This window comes from Pleurodeles waltl, chromosome 1_1 (genome assembly GCF_031143425.1).
Source record: "Pleurodeles waltl isolate 20211129_DDA chromosome 1_1, aPleWal1.hap1.20221129, whole genome shotgun sequence".
In the NCBI taxonomy this organism is placed as follows: domain Eukaryota; kingdom Metazoa; phylum Chordata; class Amphibia; order Caudata; family Salamandridae; genus Pleurodeles; species Pleurodeles waltl.
The window spans coordinates 61,075,274-61,102,037 of NC_090436.1; the positions used below are offsets into that span (position 1 = coordinate 61,075,274).

The window sequence follows — 26,764 nt, forward strand, 5'->3', positions numbered from 1 at the left end:
AATCAGTGTCGGTGGACTCCACCAGCAATCACCGGATCAAATAAGCAATGACTAAATGAAGCTTCTAAGAGTAGCAAATTGGCTTGACCAAAAAAACTGTTTCACTTACCTCTTTAAGACTGATCTTAGCTGTGTAGACCACGTTGGTTCCGTCCCTTTTGAAGTGTGCATGTGGCTTGTCCTTCAGAAGAAACACTATGTCGGCAGGGATGTTGTCTGGTGTGGAATCTCCTTCCTTGGGGAATGTGATTTTGGTTCCTTCTTTCCACCCTCTCTTAATGACAATGTTCAAGATCTTATCCTCAGTCCGCATGGACCGTCCATCTGGGTTGAGCCTGCGCCGTGTGATCTTCATCCGCTTTGTGCAGCCATGGAAGATCTCTTCAAGTGAGACCCTCAACTCATGAACAACGGGGGGATCCTGAACTTTCCGCCGCGAGTTAAGGGGCTCTGGGTGCCTCCGATGAAATCCATTTACCCCAAATCGTCCAAAGGCATTGAATGGATCATCGTCATCCTCATCAATATCCATGTCTTCATGTTCAAATCCATTAGGCATTCGAGTACGGCTGGATCCGAAGAAGATATCAAAAGGGTTGGAACCACCAAAGAAAGAGGCAAATGTAGCATGGGGATCTCCATGGAAAGTGTAGTGGAAAGTGCTGCCTGAGTTGTTGGAGGACCCACCTCCAGTTTTGAGACCTAGTGTACAAAGAACATTAGAAAACATATCAGTGGGTTTGTTGCATTCAATTATTTGTTTCTTTCAAAAGTAAATCAATATTTTAATAGATAAATAGCATGGTTCATGGCATAGCTTTTCAAAGTGTGTCTAGACAGAAATCCACAGGCTTTTTAGAGCAGAGTATTACTAAATACGGCCGAGCTGGATGTATGCCTAATAATTTAAATTGCTGCAATATGGTGCTCGATGGTGAAAGTTAGAAGTAAAATGTGTGAAGGAGAAAGGGGTAGATGCAGGAAGAGAGCAATCAATTCCACCTGAGAGAACATGGTAAGCAAACATATTTGAGAAATGATGGCATCTCTTCATATTGCCGTAAGTGGCATTGGTAGGCTCAAACATGGGTCCCACAGCTTGCTCTGCCACAAAGACTCAAGCTGTCCATCTATGATGAACCCAAATACGGCAGAAACATGTCTTAGGCCCTTGAGTTTGCTTTTAGAGAGGATGTGCCCTAGGATCTGCCTCGACTGTCCCTTTGGTGGGAGCCCTGCAAGATTAATTTGTATAAGTTTTATCCGAGTCGCTAATGACACGGTCAGCAAGAAAACAACATACTACAGTCTGCTCTAGAGTAATTACAAGAATTTAAGATTAATTCCCGCATACACAATCTTCATCTTTGGCTCTCTCTCCACATCTCACACGCAACGCTTTTCACGTGTTAGAACAAAGCTGTTGATTATCATCCATTGGGCAAACAAAGTTATAAAAATAAATGGGCAGCATATGCTAAAGTGCACGTGTCCACCTGTCAAGCTACCAGAGAAAGCAAGGGACCAGTGTCTTGGTAATGTAAAGAACCAAATTCCCTTCTGTCAGGCAAGGGACATGGGAGATTCTCAAAGTTCTGAGGTTAGCATAGAAACATTAAGGGTTGTTGAATAAGACTCAGAGATCTAGATCTGAGCGCACAGACTCGGATCCCAAGCCCTGCCACGATGGCTCAAGAGTGTGCTTAAGACAGAAAAACAAATGCAGGATCCTTGGTTATCAGCAGACCACCTGGGTACAACGTATTACTGCACATATTTGCATAATGGATGATTACACTAAATAATTCAGCCTGCAAGGAAGCGGAAGTAGACACAGGTGACATAACAATATGGGAAATTTCCAAATACAATCTACCAATTCTGCCTCCTTGTCAACGAATCTTTCAGACTTCTAGAAAATGTCATGTAGTTCTTAAAGAATTGTTTACAGATTCAAATTTCACACCCATTTAAAGACATTTTAGTGTGCTTTCGGTGCAGTTGGAAATTAACTACTCCCAGGGGCAGCCACCAGGGTACTCCAGAGAATAACATGACAATGTTGTGATTCAATGGAGCTAAATGTCTCTGAATGTGGTAAGATGTAGAACATGTCATGTTGGATTTAGCCATTTATAGTAGTTTTGTGAACTGTGGCCTTGGTTAAGCAACTCAGTGCTGAGATCGCGCTTCATCTAATGCGGTCAAATGCAGTCTTCACTCATTCTCTGCACCTTTTCATTAATTCTGGAAGGAAGCTAGAATGTTAAAGACCTGACCTAAGAAGGCAAATCTCTCATGCATAACGAACAAACAGAAGTAAAGGGAGCAAATGTGTACTATATTATTTTGGGTGGGGGTGGAGCATCAGATGTCTCCTAGATCTTTTCTGCACTTAATATGCATTGGGTAAGGCATATTTGCCTTCACAGTCTCCACAATAGAAAGCCTCTGGCAGCCTTTTATCAACAGATTTTACCACTAAACTAAGGCAGAAGGACAAGCTCTGGGCATGTAAATTTGGATCTGCCGATCTTTACTTGGTAGCTTCAGTGATTCAATCAATAACAGTTGGATTAAGAAGCAGTTCTGTACACCAAACCAAATGCATCCCTGCAACGGTGAAGCACAAGGAAACAAGCATTGGCAGATTCATTATGTCTGGCGTTGGTTGGCAACTTTTTGGTTGTTTTGTTTTTTTATAGAATTTGGCTGGGGGAAACTGCTGGGCACTCAAAAATATATTTTAAAAAGTGTAAGAAAAAATATTTTTGTAGTCTAAGTAGGCCCTGGCAGGACCTTGTGTGCAGATATTCTCCTTTTAAAAGAGCGGAATGCTGTACAGTGAATTTGGTCAATAGCTGAAGCAAGTCACCCAGTGTCCCATGCTTTATGTTGGAGTAGGCGGAACAAAAATGTGAATGACAACATCAGACCAATGGATGAAGAGGTCTCGCTGAATCCCCTTATAACTATATATAAATGTAACTCTAGTTAAATCAAAAAGGTACTGACGAACATCAGACCTTAAATGGATGGGTGCTTAAAAAAAAAAAAAAAAAAAAAAAAAGTGTCCACAGGAACCCGCTTTGATTTACCTACCCACCAATATCTCCTAGGCATTTCTTCTTACATGCTTCCAGGTCAAAAGCACAACGCCAACCGGCAAAGAGTGCGGAGTGGGCAACATGGCCGCACCTTTACTTCCACCAATGACATGTGTCTCGTGCAATTGAGGCAATGGCTTCACAGGGTGGCCCGTTTGATTTGATGGCACTCAAATTAAACTGACAAAACTCGATAAGGTAGCAACTGATTCTTCGGCCTAAGACCTTACCCAAGGGAACTTAAAAGCATAAGCACTTGTTTTCTGATCTTCCAACAACTGACTCACCAGCCACAAAAGGCCCTTACTGCTCTCGCCTTGGAGTCCAACTTAACACACGTTTGTCTAATATTTCAGATAAAATCACAATGTTAAGCCCGACTACTTGTAGTAGGGAAAAGGCACTGAAAGAAACACATTGATAGACAGTACAGAGCTCTACTGAAATGTACTCCAATCATAGTTGTGCGCCTACCATTTATACATATCTACAGTTTTGAGAATCTATTAAAAGAGAGCTTAATAAAGACAGATCTTAGAAGATAGGCCTGTTGTAATGAATTATTGAAAGAGGACACCTTACTGGCGTCGCAGGACAGGGGTCACATAAACAAGTTATTTTCACTGAGCTAAGAATAACCAGCAAACACTCCCTGGCAGAGGGACGCAAAAACAATCCAGGAGGCAGCTCCTCTGGGCCACTGAAAGGCCTTTCCTCACATGAAGCACAGAATGGGACAGCATCTAAACCGTCCTAATAACAGGGCCTCTTTTCTTACCAGTGGCTTTTTTGTTCACTATTTGAAATGCCACTTTATTTCAAGACACCTTTTGATCAGTCTTAGGTGAGTGACCACAGCATTGGTGATATTTATGATTACTTAAACCAGCCTCTAGCATCCTACCACAGTGAGTGGGATGGACCCAAACCTGAGAGAATCGTTATTCTACAGATCCTAGGGTGCACCAGTGCAACTACAACCAAACAGGTAGACTCTATGGGAGTAGGCCAGAGGCTGTGAGGTTTCACCATAGAGGCTAAGGGTCCAATTTAGAGTTTGGTGGACAGGGTACTCAGTCGTGAACATGACAGAGTACACAGCCCACCAAACTCTAGGGTCTAGCCAACTTGTTTAGAAATTGATGGACCTTAAGTATTTCACTGACAGAGCCCCTCTGGAAACTGTTTCAGGGGCTCAGTCAACATAATACTTTCTTCCATGGCCCAATAGAGTAGATGCCATCAAAGGAAGAACATCACACCACTTGCCCTATTTATGAAGGACGGTGTAATGTATCTTTCCACTGTCTGTCACCACCAAGAAAAGCCTGCGGTAAGGGACAGGAAAAAAACACACACACACAAGATCATGTGATAACACTCCCAGTGTATGGTTCGAATTAGGAATTTGTTCCTATCCATGTACAGAGATGACGGCTGGGCCACTAGTTAGCTCTAAATCTGGTGGATAGAATACCATCGGGATGTTGGTTGTAATGTGCCCTGCCATTCCAACAAAAGCTTCTCCATCCGTCACACCCTAAATCAGGCCCTAAACTACTATCACTAAGCTCACATTTTCAGTGCCCTATCGTCCAATCAAATTATAGATACCTCAAATCTGTGTAACTGACTGTGTAGTATTTGGGTGCAATTAGAATGAAACAATTGTTCTTTACTTCAATTAAGCAATAGTTGGACACTGAGTTGTTGCATGTATTTCTGAGTTGGTAACCCCACACCACCTCCAGGAGTAAGCCTCAGAATGCTCTGCTTTGCTACCCTAAGAGTTAAGTGCTTCAAAAGGCCTAATTTCTCATCAGTTATTGGATCGAGAGTCGATGAGCTCTAAAACAGTGGCTGAAAACAACCCCAAATTAAATAATTGGAGTACTGGGCCAACAAACTAGTTCCAATGCTGGTTTGTTTACTAATTTACTGGTAAAAATGGAGGTGAAAATACCTTCACCGTTCAAGTTCAGTTTGTGGTGAATGCTTCACTAAATTAGACCTCTTTGTCATAAGACAGACACTTTGGTGCTGAAAACCCCAGAGGAAATTGATTCTACCAGTGGCAGTGGAGAATGGAGAAACCTCCGCCACCAACTTAGGACAAAGGAAATGCATCCTTGAAGCAGGGATACTTCGTCAGCATCAACCATCTAGTCTCTGTACCATGCGGATAAGGGGACGGTTTTCAACAATGTTATGGAAGCTTCATTTAAATTGTGTTGAAACTTGCTACCACTTGCATTTCATTTTGCAAAGTGAACTTAGCCAACATTGTGACTGACTATTCGTCCTAGACTTGGCAAAAGCTATACCACCATTTAGAAAAAGTTGCTGCGGTACCTTCGACCACCTGATCAGGAGGTTCTTATACATCAGGCTTTCACTGTACACAAGACACATCTTCATATACAGATATGTAGCAGAGAGACATCATCACTCAATACATGGAATAGATGGACAAATTAACTAGCACGTGCATGACTTTTGGTCCAAAAGCCTCTATCAATCAAAGTGACATGGAGACACTATTGGATTGGCAGCAGGCTTCCAGCCCTGCCACACCACTGTTCCTAGGCAGCTGGAAACACATCTTTCAGGATAAATATCACAGTTCTCCAAGCAAGGTTCCTCAAATAGTAATGTATTACTCAAGTAAAATGAAAACTTCAAAACTCAACATCTTCGAGTACGGCCTGGGAAGTGCCTCAGTTAAGAGACTCTATCCAAGGCTGCCTGTGCCTCCCCATCAGAGCCACGTTGTCCTGCTGACTCATGGTACAGCTATGCGGCTCACCATTCCTGGATCCCTCACAGAATCAGCCACTATCGACTAATAAGGCCGCGCAGGGGAAGCTTTAGAATAACAGCTCTCAACCCAACCATGCCAACTGGGCCAAAACAGCTGTTACCTAGTTGCAAAACAAGAACCTATTGCTAACATTGGGAGCTGTCTGAATTGCTGCCAGTGCAGCAAAGCGTAGAAGACGGTGTTTGTGCGCGAGAGAGAAGAGAGTAAGAGAGACGGGTTGAAGGTAGCCAGCTCTAAAACAAAATAATTGCATGTATATACATGGACGTCAGTTAAGGGGGGGGCAAGCCTGTTGTGCCACTTCTCCACTGCTGCCATGTCTCAAATAATAGCAGCTGCAAAAACTGAACTTAAACGGCTCTGAGAGACACATTTGTTTTTTTTGTAGCTTCCATTCCTTGCCCTCCCCCTTTCAGTCCTTCAGCAGCAAATTCTTGGGAGTGATGACCTAAGCATGGGGCAGTGTTGGTCCAGCAAGCAATGCGATTGGCAATAAAAGAGTGAATGGTGCCAATTTTGCAAGTCCAGGGGAACCTTACTGAGGTGACCGGTGCTCTCAATAGTCACTAAACTGTAATTTTAAAATGTTTCATCCATGCACCCCAGATATCGATGTGTTTTCAAAGGAGATATACATACATATTCACTGGGGAAAAAAACAAAAGGTTACAGGGACATTATAATTAGGCTGACGTTTTACCTATACAAAACCATCGAAATTCAGCAGTCATACTTACAGTTATACTTAAGATAAGAAACTATAACTCGTGGCCTAAAGTTACTTAATGGCACAAGTTATAGTTTCTTCAGGTAAATATAACTATAACTGCTGACTTTTTCTGGTTTGTATGGGTAAAATGGCAACCTAACTATAACGTCCCTGTAAACGTAATGTAAAATAATATCCAATTACCACAGTTAATATAACCACCAATGCCTGCGGCCAGCCGTGCGCAGTGGGTTTCGTATGTTAGTGGGTGTTTTTTTTCCATTTTTTTCTGGTCCACAGATCCTTTGCAAGAATACACTGGGGGCCGCACTAAGCACTGTGGTGGATCTGCAGATTGGCCCAACAAAAATATTTGCGCACTTTTTGCCCATTAGGGGTCCGACCTCTCTGTCTCTTCTGGGAGGGGGGGGGCAAGATTTCTATATCCTACTCCTTATGTTAGTTTTTATTCTTTTTTCCCTCTCTGGCCCGATGTGAGAAAGAAAATGGCAGCTGCAGCTACCCTCTCAGGTTCCTAGATATCTATTCCCCCCCCCCCCTGTTAATAGCTCTGAAGCTACTTAATGGGATTTACACTAAATTACAAAAAGAGATCTTTCTGGAGCAAGACCTAGCTTTCTGCCAAATTTGGTGTGATTCTGTTCAGCGGTTCTGGCTGTAGTTATATCTAAAATTATTAAGGGAAATTGCATGGGGAAAACGCATAGTGGGACTCCCTCTTTTTCTCAAGCCCCGAAACTGAAACTTTCTAGACAGCACTTGAAGTGACCAGGACACTACTTTTGAAAATTGTGTGAAGATTCATCAAATGGCACCAACGTTATAGGCAAAACAAAAAAGCATTTTTGAGTTGGCTATAACTTTGGCGCCGTTTGAAGAATCTTCACAAACTTTTCCAAGAAACGTGTCCTACTGTGTTTTATTGTATGTGGTACATTTCGGGGTGATTCGTCAGGGGAGGGCTGAGAAAAAGGAGGTGGTGGGGTGTCAAAAAAGGTTTTCCATGTTTAATTCCCATAGGGATTTTGAACACAACTACAGCCCGAACTGCTGGGCTGAATTGCACCATATTTGGCAGAAAGCTAGCTTGTGGTTCAGAAAGTGTGCTTTTTGTGATTAGGAGTACATTTGTTTAGTAGTTTTGGAAATACTAAAGGAAAAAGAAATATAGATATCTGGGCAGTGCCTAAGCACAGATCTCATGGTGAGATCTGATTTGCTGTCAGCATTTCAACCAGTAAGTGCTGGCAGCCATCTTGGGACCAATATACTTGACAGCACACAATTGAAATGCATTGTAGTGAATGTTTGAGAGAAAACTGTTATCATGATTTTCACATAGAAGTTATGGAAGGTGCTCCAGAAGCTAAAATAAGAGCATATTTTCTGTAAATTCACACCATGTTTCTCAGCCATATGAGAATGAAGTCTGACATTCTCAATAAAACATGAACTTCCAATTGGAGCAGCCTATCAGTTGATTCCTTTGTGTTCTAAAGAACAACTAGATCACTAACAGTCTTACTTATGACAAAAGTGTGGCACACCTGGAGCAATCCTGGTTGAATCAAACTGGTACAACTTGAGACATTTAATTTAGAAAGGAACAAAATGAGGGAGTTCATTTTGTCAAGGAATTTATAGTTGGTGCTGTAAAAAGAAAAATTAAGTTCTCAAATATCTTCCCGTTGTACTTTCAACAGGAGCAGCCTGTCAGTCGATTCCCCTGTGCTCTACTGCAGCCTGCCCGAGTATTCTAAAGAACCACTAAAGCGCTAATAATCTTACTTATGACAAAAGTGTGGTACACCTGAAGCCATCTTGACTGAATCAAACTGGTAAAACTTAAAACATTTAATTCAGAATGCAACAAAATGAGGAGTTTCATTTTGTCATCAGAAATTATGGTTAGTGCTACAGAAGTAAAACAAAATATTTTTTAAAAGGACACGTTTTAAGTGAGTTCTCAAATATCTTCTTCTATTTCATTAAAACATTCTGACATATAGACTGAAACATGCACTTTCAACACCAGCAGCAGATTGCCAGTTATCTTCCTGGTGGTCAGCAGTTCACTACAGTGTTCTAATGAGCATCAGAGAGCTACCATTCTGAATTTATGCCATAAGTGTGGCACATCTGACCGCCATCTTGATGGAACTGAAGTGGAAAACTAAAATCTTTTTCTACGGAGGATACTGCAGTATATGAGATTAGGAAGCTTCCTAACAAATAAGTCTCCCAGGATGGTCACCTGGGAAAAAGGAGCAGAGATCTAGCACAAATATCACCCAAATGTAGCTCAAGTATAGCCCAAAGACAGAAGCTGCAAAACACTTCTTTTTTTTGTTGTTTTGAAGTTTTATACAAGGCAGACTTGACCAGAAGGTACTGGAGTGCTTTACATGAGCTTCAGTTACATTACATAAGAACACATTCATTTTGGGCTTTAGGCATGGGGAGATTAAGTGAAGTGCCCAGATTCAGAGGATGTCGAGCTGACACAGAAACTCGAACCTGGTTTCCAAGTAGCAAAATCTGCAGCTCTGGCCGTAACAATGCATTTTCTCCCCAAGTTTAACATATAATCAAATGATCCACTGGATAAAAAACCATCAAGATAGCAAATAATTTATAAGTGCTTTGTCGCTATTTGAGAACTCAGAAAATATGTCCTCATTTTAGTTTTTTACTGCACTAACCATAATTTCAATGGGAATAAGACCCTCTCATTTTTATAATCTCTGAAGGAAATGCTCAAGGTATTACAGTTTTGATTATATCAAGATGGCGCCACGCGTGCCACACTTTTGTAATAAATATTGAATGTTAGCAATCTACTTGTTCATTAGAATACTGTGGGGAGGCAGACGTCAGGGGCACAGACTGATAATTGAGCGCAGGGAGGAGGGTGCAGAGGCAACAAGTTGACAACACAGGGCAGGTGGGAGGGGCAGTGACAATACAATGGACCATGGAGGCAGATGAAAGGGACAGGCAAGAGAGGCTGTAGCAATATAAAAGGACCATTGAGGGCAGAAGGAAGAGGCAATGGTAGTACAACCATACATACCAAGAGACCTGATTCAGGCAGGAGATTGCCAATGTTTTTAAGCCCATAAAGGTTTTATTATAGCTGTCTTCTGCCTAAAATCTCCTCTTTGCCAATGTAAGTCAATGAGGAGAATCAATTCCCCAGTTTTTTTTTCTTCTTTTTCAAAATCTCCAACTTACTAAGTTAAAAATGTTGGCAAGTACGTACATTGAATCACTGACGGCAGGAGGAATGGGGTAGGGACATGGACTCAAATAACAGAAGGCAAGAGGGACATAGGCAGGGGCACCAAACTGTCCTTACAGGGCAAGTATCAGAGGCTGCAGCAGCACAATACACCACACAGGGCAAGCGGGACAGCAGTGCAGCACAACGGACCATGAAAAGCAATAGGGAGGGGACAAGGCCATGCACATGGACAACAGAGAGCAGAGGGGAAAGAGGCAAGGGCAAGAAGCTGACCATACCGGACAGACAAGAGAGACAGGTGCAGCATAATGGACCAAGAAGGGCAGGAGGGCGAGGGGGCATGTCCACCTAAAAGGATCAGAAAAGGCAGGAGGGGATAAAGGCTTGCACATGGAAAACGGAGGGCAGATGGCAAGGGGTCAGGGTAGGAGCAGCAAGCTGACAGTGGAGGGCAGATGCGATGGGCACTGGTAGCACAGCGTCACCATGGAGGTAAACAGTGAGAATATGATGGCATACACACAGAGGAAAGGTGGGTGGGGGCCAGGGGCAGCAAGCTGACCATACAGGGCAGATGGGAAGGGCTGTGGCAACACATAAGGCCATGCATGGCAAGCAGGACGGTTAGTGGCACCACGACAGCCATGGTGGTCAAGAGGGAGGGGGCAAGGACATACACAAAGGACCATGGAGGAGTGAAGGGATGGGTAGGGGCTGGGCACCAACAAGGGAGTGCAGGAGAAGAAGCTTCACAACAGAGCACGCACTGTAGGCAGAAGGGGCAGTTGCAGCAGAACAGAGCAAGGATGGCAGAAGGGAGTGGCAGCAAAATGAACCATGGAGGACAGGAAGGAGGGAATAGAGGCATGGAACTCAGACAGGCAGCAGTCATCTGATCATGCTAGGCAGGTTGGAGGGACAGTCATAGACAGAGTAGATAGGAGGGGCATCAACAGGTCCATGGAACATGGTGGGTGAAAAGGAGGGAGCAGGGGCAAGCACACAAACAACGGGCAGGGAAAGAGGGTAGGGGAAGCAAGGTAAGCACAGAGGCGAAGCAAAAGGGCAACAATGTGGCACAGAATTGGGCAACGGAGGGCAGCAGGAGTGGGCAGAGTCATCAAGCTAAATGGAAGGCACTGGCAGCACATCGGACTATGCATGGCAGGAGGGAGGGGGCTGGTGCATGGACTCAGACAATAGAGGGTAGGGAGGAGGTGGTGTGAGAATGTAGCCTCTTTCTAGCCTTGTTACCCCCACTTTAGGCCGGTTTGTGAGTGTATGTCAGGGTGTTTTCACTGTCCCACTGGGATCCTGCCAGCCAGGGCCCGGTGCTCATAGTGAAAACCCTATGTTTTCAGTATTTTTGTTATGTGTCACTGGGATCCTGCTAGTCAGGACCCCAGTGCTCATAAGTTTGTGGCCTATATGTATGTGGTCCCTGTGTGGTGCCTAACTGTCTCACTGAGGCTCTGCTAACCAGAACCTCAGTGGTTATGCTCTCTCTGTACAAATTGTCACTAACAGGCTAGTGACCAATTTTACCAATTTACATTGGCTTACTGGAACACCCTTATAATTCCCTAGTATATGGTACTGAGGTACCCAGGGTATTGGGGTTCCAGGAGATCCCTATGGGCTGCAGCATTTCTTTTGCCACCCATAGGGAGCTCTGACAAATCTTACACAGGCCTGCCACTGCAGCCTGAGTGAAATAACGTCCATGTTATTTCACAGCCATTTTACACTGCACTTAAGTAACTTATAAGTCACCTATATGTCTAACCTTTACCTGGTAAAGGTTGGGTGCTAAGTTACTTAGTGTGTGGGCACCCTGGCACTAGCCAAGGTGCCCCCACATTGTTCAGGGCCAATTCCCCGGACTTTGTGAGTGCGGGGACACCATTACACGCGTGCACTACATATAGGTCACTACCTATATGTAGCTTCACAATGGTAACTCCGAATATGGCCATGTAATATGTCTATGATCATGGAATTGCCCCCTCTATACCATCCTGGCATAGTTGGCACAATCCCATGATCCCAGTGGTCTGTAGCACAGACCCTGGTACTGCCAAACTGCCTTTCCCGGGGTTTCACTGCAGCTGCTGCTGCTGCCAACCCCTCAGACAGGCATCTGCCCTCCTGGGGTCCAGCCAGGCCTGGCCCAGGATGGCAGAACAAAGAACTTCCTCTGAGAGAGGGTGTTACACCCTCTCCCTTTGGAAAATGGTGTGAAGGCAGGGGAGGAGTAGCCTCCCCCAGCCTCTGGAAATGCTTTCTTGGGCACAGATGTGCCCAATTCTGCATAAGCCAGTCTACACCGGTTCAGGGGACCCTTTAGCCCTGCTCTGGCGCGAAACTGGACAAAGGAAAGGGGAGTGACCACTCCCCTGACCTGTACCTCCCCTGGGAGGTGCCCAGAGCTCCTCCAGTGTGCTCCAGACCTCTGCCATCTTGGAAACAGAGGTGCTGCTGGCACACTGGACTGCTCTGAGTGGCCAGTGCCACCAGGTGACGTCAGAGACTCCTTGTGATAGGCTCCTTCAGGTGTTGCTAGCCTATCCTCTCTCCTAGGTAGCCAAACCCTCTTTTCTGGCTATTTAGGGTATCTGTCTCTTGGGATTCCTTAGATAACGAATGCAAGAGCTCATCCGAGTTCCTCTGCATCTCTCTCTTCACCTTCTGCCAAGGAATCGACTGCTGACCGCGCTGGAAGCCTGCAAAACTGCAACATAGTAGCAAAGACGACTACTGCAACTCTGTAACGCTGATCCTGCCACCTTCTCGACTGTTTTCCTGGTGGTGCATGCTGTGGGGGTAGTCTGCCTCCTCTCTGCACTAGAAGCTCCGAAGAAATCTCCCGTGGGCCGACGGAATTGTCCCCCTGCAACCGCAGGCACCAAAAAGCTGCATTACCGGTCCCTTGGGTCTCCTCTCAGCACGACGAGCGAGGTCCCTCGAATCCAGCAACTCTGTCCAAGTGACTCCCACAGTCCAGTGACTCTTCGTGTCCAAGTTTGGTGGAGGTAAGTCCTTGCCTCACCTCACTAGACTGCATTGCTGGGAACCGCGACTTTTGCAGCTACTCCGGCCCCTGTGCACTTCCGGTGGAAATCCTTTGTGCACAGCCAAGCCTGGGTCCACGGCACTCTAACCTGCATTGCACGACTTTCTAAGTTGGTCTCCGGCGACGTGGGACTCCTTTGTGTAACTTCGGGTGAGCACCGTTTCACGCATCCTCGTAGTGCCTGTTTCTGGCACTTTTCCGGGTGCTACCTGCTGCTAAGAGGGCTCCTTGTCTTGCTCGACGTCCCCTCTACCTCCTGGTCCAATTTGCGACCTCCTGGGCCACAGCAGCGTCCAAAAACGCTAACCGCACGATTTGCAGCTAGCAAGGCTTGTTGGCGTTCTTTCGGCGGGAAAACACTTCTGCACGACTCTACAAGGCGAGAGGGATCCGTCCTCCAAAGGGGAAGTCTCTAGCCCTTTGCGTTCTTGCAGAAACCGCAGCTTCTTCTGTCCAGTAGAAGCTTCTATGCACCCGCAGCTGGCATTTCCTGGGCATCTGCCCATCTCCGACTTGCTTGTGACTTTTGGACTTGGTCCCCTTGTTCCACAGGTACCCCAGATTGGAAATCCAGCGTTGTTGCATTGTTGGTTTGTGTCTTTCCTGCCTTATTCCCCTATCACGACTTCTTTGTCCTTTGGGGAACTTTAGTGCACTTTGCACTCACTTTTCAGGGTCTTGGGGTGGGCTATTTTTCTAACCCTCACTATTTTCTAATAGTCCCAGCGACCCTCTACAAGGTCACATAGGTTTGGGGTCCATTCGTGGTTCGCATTCCACTTCTGGAGTATATGGTTTGTGTTGCCCCTATCCCTATGTGTCTCCATTGCATCCTATTGTAACTATACATTGTTTGCACTGTTTTCTAAGACTATACTGCATATTTCTGGTATTGTGTATATATATATATCTTGTGTATATTTCCTATCCTCTCACTGAGGGTACACTCTGAGATACTTTGGCATATTGTCATAAAAATAAAGTACCTTTATTTTTAGTATAACTGTGTATTGTGTTTTCTTGTGATATTGTGCATATGACACTAAGTGGTACTGTAGTAGCTTCACACGTCTCCTAGTTCAGCCTAAGCTGCTCTGCTAAGCTACCATTATCTATCAGCCTAAGCTGCTAGACACCCTATACACTAATAAGGGATAACTGGGCCTGGTGCAAGGTGCAAGTACCCCTAGGTACTCACTACAAGCCAGTCCAGCCTCCTACATTGGTTGTGCAGCGGTGGGATAAGTGCTTTGAGACTGCTTACCACTCTTGTCATTGTACTTTTCATAAGAGAAAAATATACAAAACAAGTTCAGTGTATATACACGTAACCAAAAAGTTTTGCATTTCCTCTTTTCACTCTTTTCTAAGTGCTGAAAAGTACTTCTAAACTTTCTAAAAAGTTCTAAAAAGTTTTTTTCTCTGTCTTTCTAAAAGCTCTGACAAACTTTTTATCTTTTACTATCACTTTAACTCTCTCTACAAATGTCTGGCACAGGCCAAAATGTTGATCTGTCCAAACTTGCATATGACCACCTTAGCTGGAAAGGAGCAAGGAGTCTCTGTGTAGAGAGAGGTTTGAGTGTAGGGAAGAATCCTTCCTTGGAATTGTTACTTAACATTCTTAGAGAACAAGATAAGGCAAGAAGTGCCCCATCTGTTGAAAAAGTAGCTAATGGTTCCCAATCTGATCCAGGGACTCCCCCAGGAAAAGATTCAGGAAAGAAACTTCCTAGCCTGCCCATTACTAGACAGTCTAGCATAGTTGGTAATGATGTTGAGTCACACCATACAAATAGTGTTGTCTCACATCATAGTAAAAGCATTTATTCTCACCACAGTGGTACTGATGTTTCTGTTAGCCAAGCTGTTAGGGTGCCCTCTGTAAGGGACAGGTCTCCTTCTGTCCATTCTCACCATACTTCTGTTTCAAGGCATGTCCCTCCCACCCACCCTGATGACAGATTGTTAGAAAGGGAGCTCAATAGATTGAGAGTGGAACAAACCAGACTGAAGCTTAAGAAGCAACAGCTGGATTTGGATAGACAGACCTTAGAAGTAGAGAAGGAGAGACAGAAACTGGGTTTAGAAACCCATGGTGGCAGCAGCAGTATTCCCCATAGTCATCCTGCAAAAGAGCATGATTCCAGGAATCTGCACAAGATAGTTCCCCCTTATAAGGAGGGGGATGACATTAACAAGTGGTTTGCTGCACTTGAGAGGGCCTGTGCTGTACAGGATGTCCCTCAAAGGCAGTGGGCTGCTATCCTATGGCTATCATTTAGTGGAAAAGGTAGGGATAGGCTCCTTACTGTAAAAGAAAATGAAGCTAATGATTACAAAGTTCTTAAGAATGCACTCCTGGATGGTTATGGCTTAACCACTGAACAATAGAGGATAAAGTTCAGAGAGACCAAAAAGGAGTCCTCACAAGACTGGGTTGATTTCATTGACCATTCAGTGAAGGCCTTGGAGGGGTGGTTACATGGCAGTAAAGTTACTGATTATGACAGCCTGTATAACTTGATCCTGAGAGAGCATATACTTAATAATTGTGTGTCTGATTTGTTGCACCAGTACCTGGTAGACTCTGATCTGACCTCTCCCCAAGAATTGGGAAAGAAGGCAGACAAATGGGTCAGAACAAGGGTGAACAGAAAAGTTCATACAGGGGGTGACAAAGATGGCAATAAGAAGAAAGATGGGGAAAAATCTCAAGATAAGCATGGGGATAAGGGTAAAACCAAAGATCCCACTTCAAATCTTAAACACTCTTCAGAGGGTGGGGATAAAACTAATTCTTCCTCTTCTTCTCAACCTGCACACATTAAAAAGCCTTGGTGCTTTGTGTGTAAAAACAGAGGCCATAGGCCAGGGGATAAGTCCTGTCCAGGTAAACCCCCTGAGCCTACCACCACTAATACATCAAGCTCTAGTGCCCCTAGCAGTAGTGGTACTAGTGGTGGGACTGCTGGCAACAGTCAAGCAAAGGGTGTAGTTGGGTTCACTTATGGGTCCATCATAGAAACTGGGGTAGTCAGTCCCAAGACAGTTTCTGTCACACCTAGTGGCATTGGCCTTGCCACACTGGCTGCTTGTCCCCTTACAATGGATAAGTACAGGCAGACAGTTTCAATAAATGGTGTTGAGGCCTTGGCCTACAGGGACACAGGTGCCAGTATCACTTTGGTGACTGAAAACCTAGTGGCTCCTGAACAACACATCATTGGACAACAGTATAAAATTATTGATGTCCATAACTCCACTAAGTTTCTTCCCTTAGCTATAATTCAGTTTAGTTGGGGTGGAGTTACTGGCCCTAAGCAGGTGGTGGTATCACCTAGCTTACCTGTAGACTGTCTCTTAGGAAATGACCTAGAGGCCTCAGGTTGGGCTGATGTAGAGTTTTATGCCCATGCAGCCATGCTGGGCATCCCTGAGGAATTGTTCCCTCTCATTTCTACTGAAATGAAAAAGCAAAGGAGAGAAGGCCTGAAAACTCAGGATCCCTCTCCATCAACAGGTAAAAAGGGTATCACAGTATCCCCTAACCACCCTACCATTCAGGATACCATTCATGTGGTGGGAGAAACCTCTCCTGGGGTGGCACCTGTTCCAAGGGAATCATCAGCTGGCAAAGCTGAACTCCCTGAGGTAGAAGTACCTCTCTGTGGGATAACTGACATTGGTGAGAAAAAGAGCACCATTTTAGTTAACATGGAGCATCCCTCCAACCCTCCCAGAGAAACTTTAGTGCAGAAACCCTGCACTGCCTCACAACACTTAGGACAGCATCCCTGCCCTAGTGTGGAGCTGATAGGACAGCATCCCTGCCCTGCTCCAACTCAAGAGAAACAGCATCCCTGTTCTCTCTTCCAGCCATATGGACAAAGTTTTTGCCCAGCTATGGCTTTTCTGAGACAGCATCCCTGTCTGGCATTTCCATCACTACAAATAGGTTCAGTGGACAATTCCCACTGCTATAAACTAAAACTTACTGATAGAAACTCTGAAAATACATCTTCACATTGTTGCTTAGCTAAAAAACTTCAAACAGGGTGGTTTACATCCCCACAGGGAAGTAACCATATAGTGGATGATAAAGGGAGTAACCAGTCTATTGCAGAGCTACTCTCTACTTATCACCACTTAGACAATAAAGTCTCAACTGGCCAAGGTTAGCCTTATTGTCCTTCGTTTGGGGGGGTTGTGTGAGAAAGTAGCCTCTTTCTAGCATTGTTACCCCCACTTTAGGCCTGTTTGTGAGTGTATGTCAGGGTGTTTTCACTGTCCCACTGGGATCCTGCCAGCCAGGGCCCGGTGCTCATAGTGAAAACCCTATGTTATCAGTATGTTTGTTATGTGTCACTGGGACCCTGCTAGTCAGGACCCCAGTGCTCATAAGTTTGTGGCCTATATGTATGTGGTCCCTGTGTGGTGCCTAACTGTCTCACTGAGGCTCTGCTAACCAGAACCTCAGTGGTTATGCTCTCTCTGTACAAATTGTCACTAACAGGCTAGTGACCAATTTTACCAATTTACATTGGCTTACTGGAACACCCTTATAATTCCCTAGTATATGGTACTGAGGTACCCAGGGTATTGGGGTTCCAGGAGATCCCTATGGGCTGCAGCATTTCTTTTGCCACCCATAGGGAGCTCTGACAAATCTTACACAGGCCTGCCACTGCAGCCTGAGTGAAATAACATCCACGTTATTTCACAGCCATTTTACACTGCACTTAAGTAACTTATAAGTCACCTATATGTCTAACCTTTACCTGGTAAAGGTTGGGTGCTAAGTTACTTAGTGTGTGGGCACCCTGGCACTAGCCAAGGTGCCCCCACATTGTTCAGGGCCAATTCCCAGAACTTTGTGAGTGCGGGGACACCATTACACGCGTGCACTACATATAGGTCACTACCTATATGTAGCTTCACAATGTTAACTCCGAATATGGCCATGTAATAGGTCTATGATCATGGAATTGCCCCCTCTATACCATCCTGGCATAGTTGGCACAATCCCATGATCCCAGTGGTCTGTAGCACAGACCCTGGTACTGCCAAACTGCCTTTCCCGGGGTTTCACTGCAGCTGCTGCTGCTGCCAACCCCTCAGACAGGCATCTGCCCTCCTGGGGTCCAGCCAGGCCTGGCCCAGGATGGCAGAACAAAGAACTTCCTCTGAGAGAGGGTGTTACACCCTCTCCCTTTGGAAAATGGTGTGAAGGCAGGGGAGGAGTAGCCTCCCCCAGCCTCTGGAAATGCTTTCTTGGGCACAGATGTGCCCAATTCTGCATAAGCCAGTCTACACCGGTTCAGGGGACCCTTTAGCCCTGCTCTGGCGCGAAACTGGACAAAGGAAAGGAGAGTGACCACTCCCCTGACCTGTACCTCCCCTGGGAGGTGCCCAGAGCTCCTCCAGTGTGCTCCAGACCTCTGCCATCTTGGAAACAGAGGTGCTGCTGGCACACTGGACTGCTCTGAGTGGCCAGTGCCACCAGGTGACGTCAGAGACTCCTTGTGATAGGCTCCTTCAGGTGTTGCTAGCCTATCCTCTCTCCTAGGTAGCCAAACCCTCTTTTCTGGCTATTTAGGGTCTCTGTCTCTTGGGATTCCTTAGATAACGAATGCAAGAGCTCATCCGAGTTCCTCTGCATCTCTCTCTTCACCTTCTGCCAAGGAATCGACTGCTGACCGCGCTGGAAGCCTGCAAAACTGCAACATAGTAGCAAAGACGACTACTGCAACTCTGTAACGCTGATCCTGCCGCCTTCTCGACTGTTTTCCTGGTGGTGCATGCTGTGGGGGTAGTCTGCCTCCTCTCTGCACTAGAAGCTCCGAAGAAATCTCCCGTGGGCCGACGGAATCGTCCCCCTGCAACCGCAGGCACCAAAAAGCTGCATTACCGGTCCCTTGGGTCTCCTCTCAGCACGACGAGCGAGGTCCCTCGAATCCAGCAACTCTGTCCAAGTGACTCCCACAGTCCAGTGACTCTTCAGTCCAAGTTTGGTGGAGGTAAGTCCTTGCCTCACCTCACTAGACTGCATTGCTGGGAACCGCGACTTTTGCAGCTACTCCGGCCCCTGTGCACTTCCGGCGGAAATCCTTTGTGCACAGCCAAGCCTGGGTCCACGGCACTCTAACCTGCATTGCACGACTTTCTAAGTTGGTCTCCGGCGACGTGGGACTCCTTTGTGTAACTTCGGGTGAGCACCGTTTCACGCATCCTCGCAGTGCCTGTTTCTGGCACTTCTCCGGGTGCTACCTGCTGCTAAGAGGGCTCCTTGTCTTGCTCGACGTCCCCTCTACCTCCTGGTCCAATTTGCGACCTCCTGGTCCCTCCTGGGCCACAGCAGCGTCCAAAAACGCTAACCGCACGATTTGCAGCTAGCAAGGCTTGTTGGCGTTCTTTCGGCGGGAAAACACTTCTGCACGACTCTACAAGGCGAGTGGGATCCGTCCTCCAAAGGGGAAGTCTCTAGCCCTTTGCGTTCCTGCAGAAACCGCAGCTTCTTCTGTCCAGTAGAAGCTTCTTTGCACCCGCAGCTGGCATTTCCTGGGCATCTGCCCATCTCAGACTTGCTTGTGACTTTTGGACTTGGTCCCCTTGTTCCACAGGTACCCCAGATTGGAAATCCAGCATTGTTGGTTTGTGTCTTTCCTGCCTTATTCCCCTATCACGACTTCTTTGTCCTTTGGGGAACTTTAGTGCACTTTGCACTCACTTTTCAGGGTCTTGGGGTGGGCTATTTTTCTAACCCTCACTATTTTCTAATAGTCCCAGCGACCCTCTACAAGGTCACATAGGTTTGGGGTCCATTCGTGGTTCGCATTCCACTTCTGGAGTATATGGTTTGTGTTGCCCCTATCCCTATGTTTCCCCATTGCATCCTATTGTAACTATACATTGTTTGCACTGTTTTCTAAGACTATACTGCATATTTCTGGTATTGTGTATATATATCTTGTGTATATTTCCTATCCTCTCACTGAGGGTACACTCTGAGATACTTTGGCATATTGTCATAAAAATAAAGTACCTTTATTTTTAGTATAACTGTGTATTGTGTTTTCTTGTGATATTGTGCATATGACACTAAGTGGTACTGTAGTAGCTTCACACGTCTCCTAGTTCAGCCTAAGCTGCTCTGCTAAGCTACCATTATCTATCAGCCTAAGCTGCTAGACACCCTATACACTAATAAGGGATAACTGGGCCTGGTGCAAGGTGCAAGTACCCCTAGGTACTCACTACAAGCCAGTCCAGCCTCCTACAGGTGGCTGGGGCAGCAAGCTAACCATTCAGGGCAGGGGGAAAGGGTAGTGGCCTAACAACAGCCACACAGGGCTAAAGAGGGGACATGGACTTGGCCCATGGTTGGCAAGGAGGAGGGGTTACAGGGACATTTTAGCTCAAAACCATAGAAACTCAGCTATTATAGTTACCTTAGGGCACAAGTTAAAGTTACTTGAAATAACTCAAACTCATGCCCTCGTTATCCACTGCAAATTACCCCAGATATTACATCACTCATGACATTTGCAGTAAAATTGCTGATGAGAAAACTGTGCTTGGCGAGGACACGAATTATAGATACCTTAGGACATTAGTAGTTACTTGAAAAAACATGGTTTTGTGCATGTAAAATCTAAACCTAACTATAACGTTCCTGTAACCTTTGGTTTTTTTTTTACTGAAAATATATATATATATATATATACACACACATACACACGCACATTAAAAAACAGTATACGTGTTTTACTAGTTTAGTAAACTATGCATTTAATTTTGTACTATTAACATCCACTGCTTGTCTGCCTGTTATGCCTACCCCTGTGCACGAGAAATTGAAGAAACCTGCTCATTCTGCTTTGGGTCAGGGACTGCTTGAAGGAGGAAGTCAGCCCTCTCCAAAGCCTACAACGTAACTGTCCCCACAGAGAATCTCCAGCCAGGTTACAAAAACACATTCCATAACAGAACTCAAGGTGAGTGAGAATGTAAAGGCCAGACATCTGCCCCAGGATACAACTATAACCTTCTCAAATCTTTCACCCACAGTTACAGAGAAAACAGGTTCTAGTGGTAAACTTGTATGCACTTACATTGATCATACCTGTGTCTCCTTGGAAGTGAAGATAAGCATAGAAAAGGCACTATAAAAGGTTGCAAACCACCACGCAGTTTCGGCTGAGTGGGTGTGCACCTACATTGCAATGTACTTTCCTAGCCATCTGACACCCCTGTAATGCCCACTACTAGTTTTCTACGTACCACTTACTAATGCAGAAAATCCTCAAACATAATGAAATTCCCCAGGTATAAGTGTCACTTACATATATGGAACTGTTTTTCAGAATACCTAGGTTTTACAAACATTTTTTTCTAACACTGAACTCTGAATTGAGCCCAGTGTTTCTAAAGAATTAGAACCTTGCAACTTTAATTTCACAACTCTTCCCACAGTCGGAATGGAATATGCTATAGATTGTAAGTCTAGGGAGGATCCCCCGACACACATGCTTGCAAATGTCATTTAACTACTTTAAAATTGAGCTAACATTTTCATCCCATTGCAGCTTAATGCCATGCAGCTGCTCGGGTGGGGGTCCCCTCCAGCCACTCCCCTGCATTCACTACATTCTCACAGGCATTTCCGTATGCAAGTGGGAAGGATACATTAACTCGATTACACTCTGGGAATGTTAGGGCAGAATTCATGCAAACCCCAGAGAGGCACCAACTGACACAGGCTCTGTCGGAATGCCACATGTGCAGACTCCGCCCAGGACACCGGGATTCCTGGGATATTTATTCTTAGGCAGCACATTGATAGCTCGCCCCAATCCAAACAATTGCTGGCCATGCCATGAAGTGACTAAAGGGAGTTTGATTTTGTGCACTGAAGCAGTCTATAGTGCACTTACAAGGGCCAATAGCTTATCTCCACAGTGGGCTACGTGGAATATGTGAAACACGACACTTTCAATTCAGACAAATCATGTGATTGGGTGGAATGTTTGATTTCTTTTTTCCTTTTTGTACCCATTTGATACTTAACAAAATAGGAGTTTTATTGGCAGTAGGCTCACAAGTCTAGACCAGCAATATAAAGGGCACCCCAATAGGTCCTTGGGATTATGGACATAAGATTATGATTAGGAGTCACAAAGGGGCATAGCCAAGAGTAGTGTTTGAGCGTAATTTAAAAGTAAGAGGCACACCACTTTGAGTTAAAAAAGTAAAAAGGGGAATGAATTTGGCAAATCAAAGAAATCTCTAGTAGTAGTTTGTTAATGCAGGATAAGTCTGCAGTAACAAAGTAGATGTATGTTACGGTGTTTCAGAATCCAAAACAAAGGCACACCTACACTTGACAGTCCATGATTCAAGGCTAATGGATAATGCCAACAATGCACTTTTGTAATCAGAAACTAGTAGTACATAATTTGTGTACCTCAATGCATTTCAGGACCTGCGCTGCTCTTTCTGCAGGCCTTGATCAGGAACAGTGGGGTTTTGTTGAAAGAAATATCAAAGTATCTTAAAACACACTCAAAGTCCTATCTGGGTTTGCAATTATAGAAGAGTTATCTGTTAGGAGGCTGTCCCGCACCCTTTTCGTCACATGTAACAGCTAATCAAAATATTCACTGAGCTTCTACGCCATTTTATTTTCTTACCTTCCTCTCCATACTGATCGTATACAGCTCTCTTTTTGGGATCACTTAGGACATCATATGCCTCTGCAATCTCCTTAAATTTATCTTCAGCATTTGAGTCTTTATTTTTGTCCGGGTGGTATTTAAGAGCCATCTTCCTATATGCTTTCTTGATTTCATCTTCGTTAGCCCCATTTGGGATACCTAAAATCTTGTAGTAGTCTTTTCCCATTTCAACGAGATGTTCTTTCTGGCTGAGGCTCTTAGTTCCTGAAAAAAATCACATGAGAAGCTATTAATACAGGAGGGTGTGACTACGACTACTTTTGCCGTGCATGGCCTGCATTATAGAAAGATCCAGGCCTATTGGGATCCCATAACACAGACTGGTGATTTAAGCTGATAAGTAATGTGTTAGAAGTATTTGAGGTCATCCACAAAGGCTGGCACAAAAACTCTCCAGTGTAATGATTAGGGGAAGATGAAGTGATGGAAGAGAAAGGCAACATTTTGGTAACAATCATTTTCCAGTAATTCAGACAATATATATGTTCTTCTCTGATCTGAACATAAAGTTATACAACATGAACTTAGATGTATCTTAATATACAAAAGTAGCATTTAACTTTGTTTTAGTAGATTACTCCCCATACCAGCATGTTAACCCTTTTTCACTAGTCAACTGTCAAAGAGATCACCTTTTTAATTTTCTCTCAAAGTAATGTACTGGGTGGCCAAAGCAGAATTCGCTCTCTCTGTTTACAATCCAAAATGGTATCCACATTTGTGTGGCACAGCTGTCAAGTTGGCAGGGTCAGGACATTTTACTATGCAATATCATTTCATAGAGTGGAGTGCTAGAAAGGGAGAGTGGGCACCAGAATTAGAAAGAACAACAAGGAAGGTTTTAGAAGACCTCCCCCCCCCAACCATCAGTTAATCTCAGTATGGTTCAAATATAATAAGAGGAAAGAGGTAATATTTGACACTGTTAAAAGTGAACACAATATTTAAGTAAACTGAAAATGGCTACACATAAGGGTTGGCTTAGTCTACTTATATAAAGAGTTGAACAGATTTATCAAATAAAATGACTATCAAATATGCAGAGACATGTCCCCTTTTTGACTCTTCTCAATCCATCGATTCACATCAGACAGCACCTACAGCAACTTACCACCATGGAGCACTCTGCTGCGATCAAAAAAGGGTGTTCAACTTATGAATGGTTTTATTATTTTGTGTTATCACTACCTACATAGAATGTATGCTTTTAATCACTCGCATCTGTGTGTGGCGTATACTTCTGCAGCAAAATTCTAAAGAGAGCCCTGAGATAGTTAAGACATTCTAGAACCACATTCACTGCCCTTTGATAAAAACAAGATACTCACCATAGTAAATTCTGTACTCGCAGTCCTTAAGCCCTCCTTTCATACTACTGGGACATACTTCACTATAGGCTAAGGACCAGAACATGTGCAGCAATACTGAAGTCAAGCTCATATGTTGCCCCTTATTGCACCCAAGCCCCACCCTGAATTGGCCTTCCACCTCCCAGTGCCTTTGCTCTATGTTATACATGGCTGCTTACACAAATTAACTTGAGTAGAGGGGGTAGTATGCAGGTTGTATTAAAAAAAAGACCCAAGGGCTAAACATCTATGAAGTATAACTTTGGGGGACTCTAATGGCCTTAGCCGTCTTTCCTTCACAGGCGTAGGAGTGTAAAATACTGAGAAGATGGACTGAATGATGTCACAGCTATCACTACTACTTAGGATCCAGGAAAAGATGCTCATTACTGTGGCTTGGCCAAACTGAGAATTTGCTCTAGAATATACAACTGCAGAATGCATGGCACATTGCCTTACTGGCATCTTTGCTTACCGTTTCCATTGGGACTTGTCTTAGAAAAGCTATTGTACCCTACAGTTTAACAACAGGAAGCCTCAGAAGATTACTGCATCAGTATACAAGTATACTATCCAATGGATAATAGAGCCTTAGAAACTGCATTCGCTGGAGTAGAGAAACCACAGCTTAACACGTCCTATGAACGGGGCTGAGTGAACTGGTATGCTCCAAACAGAATTGCATTGTTTACTTATCAAAATGATTTATGAGCGGTTTCACTTCCAAGAAGAGTTGGGGTGAAAAAGGAGGAAGGAAAATGACCAGATCCATCAGAGGTGTTGCTCGAATTTTCAGAGGAAAATAAGGGTAGGTCTGGAGGCCCACTTTATGTTCATCATACAGTGTGTGACTAGTGTGCAATAACAGACTGCAACTCACTTATTTGCCAGACCTGAGGCACAGTAATTTTCATGTCACAAATGTATTGTTGCTGGATTTCATAGATTTAAAAGGTTTAACGGCTAAAGTAGATAAAACTCAAATATTAATCTAGTTGGAGGAGGAGAACTGAATGCTAGAAAGAAGCAGGCGAGGGCTCATCTGAATGCCATCTTCCTTTTTGAGGCTAAGTTAGAAAAACTAAACATAAAAAGAGGTCCAGAATGTAATACTCCAAATGAATTTCCTTTTGCAGCATCAAACGGTAGAATTAAACCACCTTGCTCTTATGTTATTAGTTTTCTCTGAACCCTTACTAACAGCTTGGAGGGTTAATACATTCTAGCCCGTCAGACCTAGATGTAAATGGTTTTTAACTCCAAAAACCATAGAGCAAAGGATAAAGATAAAAGAAGTGGAAGAACACAAGACATCGTGAAGGACTGGGTTATTCAATGGAGGCAGGCTAATTGTGCATTGCAGTGCCTGATGGGTCACAGATACAGCATCAGAATCATTAAGCACGGTGAGTTATGAAAAATCATAACTGGGGGTACAGACCTACATGAATCTAACATCTAGCACGGGCAGGCCTTTATCAATGCAGAAAAGTGCACTAAATACACTTTGTTTTGTCCTAAACCATGTAGAGGCAAAGAGGTCCATCTTCAGTTACCCCAGTGTCAAACAACTGGTTTACATTATGCACATGAAAGTCATTTGTATGGAAGTAGTGTGCATGAATGTTCTGACCCTCCATCTTCTGAGTGATGGAATAAAAGGACATAACTATGTTTGGGTCCACAACCACATCTTAATTGCAAGGTTAGATAGGTCAGTGGAGTGAGCGCCTCCCCACTTTGTAAATAGAACAATACTGTTGTATTATTTTAGCTAAGAAAAAAGAAAAAGGCTGTTGGTAGCTCTGCAATGCACATACAAGACATTGTTTGTTCTAAACACCACTTACAGCAAACTTCTAAGGCACAATGAGGTCACTTCAGGTTACTCAGAAAAGTCTGTTGTGAGAAACCCTTCTGATGAGTGAAAGGGAAACCTCATCACGTTTCTGCCCTACTTGTAGAGATAACAGAACATTCAAAGTTTAAGAAAGGCCCCTTCTGGTATCCCTTTGCTAGTCCCAGTTATGAAGGATATAATGATACTTGAAGCCCCACCCAATAAATAAACTCGACAGCTTAGGTCATAAGGCCCAAGCATCTAAACATAGGATTCCATAGTAAAAAGTTATATTTGAAGGGAATGTACCCTTTTTGAGGGAGGGAAACCTGTTCTATCTTTGTTCCCATTACTTCTGTAATAAACTGTGCAATTTAAATCGCCATCAGTTTCAAGTCACTGACACTCCGATTATAAAGGTGAATATCCCAATGCTCAATCAGAGGCCGATTCCTAGAGAGCGGACGATGAATGCATAGAAGCATGTACGTATCGACAGGCATTCATCACAGATTCAGCCAGCCAAGATCTCGTAGGGGACCTATGGGAAGATAACCTTTGCACTATCAATGGATTACTTTCAGTCTAACTGGGCACCTCATTGAAGACCGACGTCGGAAGATGTCTTGTTGAATCCATACAGGAGGTAGACATCATATATATATTAGTGGGTGGTGCTCCCGGAGGTGATGAAGACCATGCTTTCTGAGCGTCGCTTTCTAGAATCTGAGATCTGCAGAACTTGCGTTTCTTTAACCTAGTCGTGCCAGAGAACTCGGTCAATTTGCAGAGAAACTAATATGGCAATGTTCTGTCAAAAACTAAGTAATTTAGTAAACGAGTGCACCCAAGGAGAACCGGCT

The 26,764-nt window shown here is 44.4% G+C and overlaps 1 protein-coding gene across 3 annotated transcripts in view; it reads right to left on the reverse strand.

Moving 5' to 3' along the window:
• The window catches only part of DNAJB5 (DnaJ heat shock protein family (Hsp40) member B5), a 71,273-nt gene that overhangs the window by 27,646 nt on the left and 16,863 nt on the right, over window positions 1-26,764 (reverse strand). For all 3 annotated transcript variants that reach the window (XM_069213129.1, XM_069213044.1, XM_069213214.1), the window contains 2 exons: window positions 22,668-22,916; window positions 110-702 (listed from right to left, as the gene is read on the reverse strand). In XM_069213129.1, coding sequence (XP_069069230.1) covers window positions 110-702; window positions 22,668-22,878 — 804 coding nt within the window. In that variant the 5' untranslated portion in view covers window positions 22,879-22,916. The remainder of the gene's footprint in view (window positions 1-109; window positions 703-22,667; window positions 22,917-26,764) is intronic.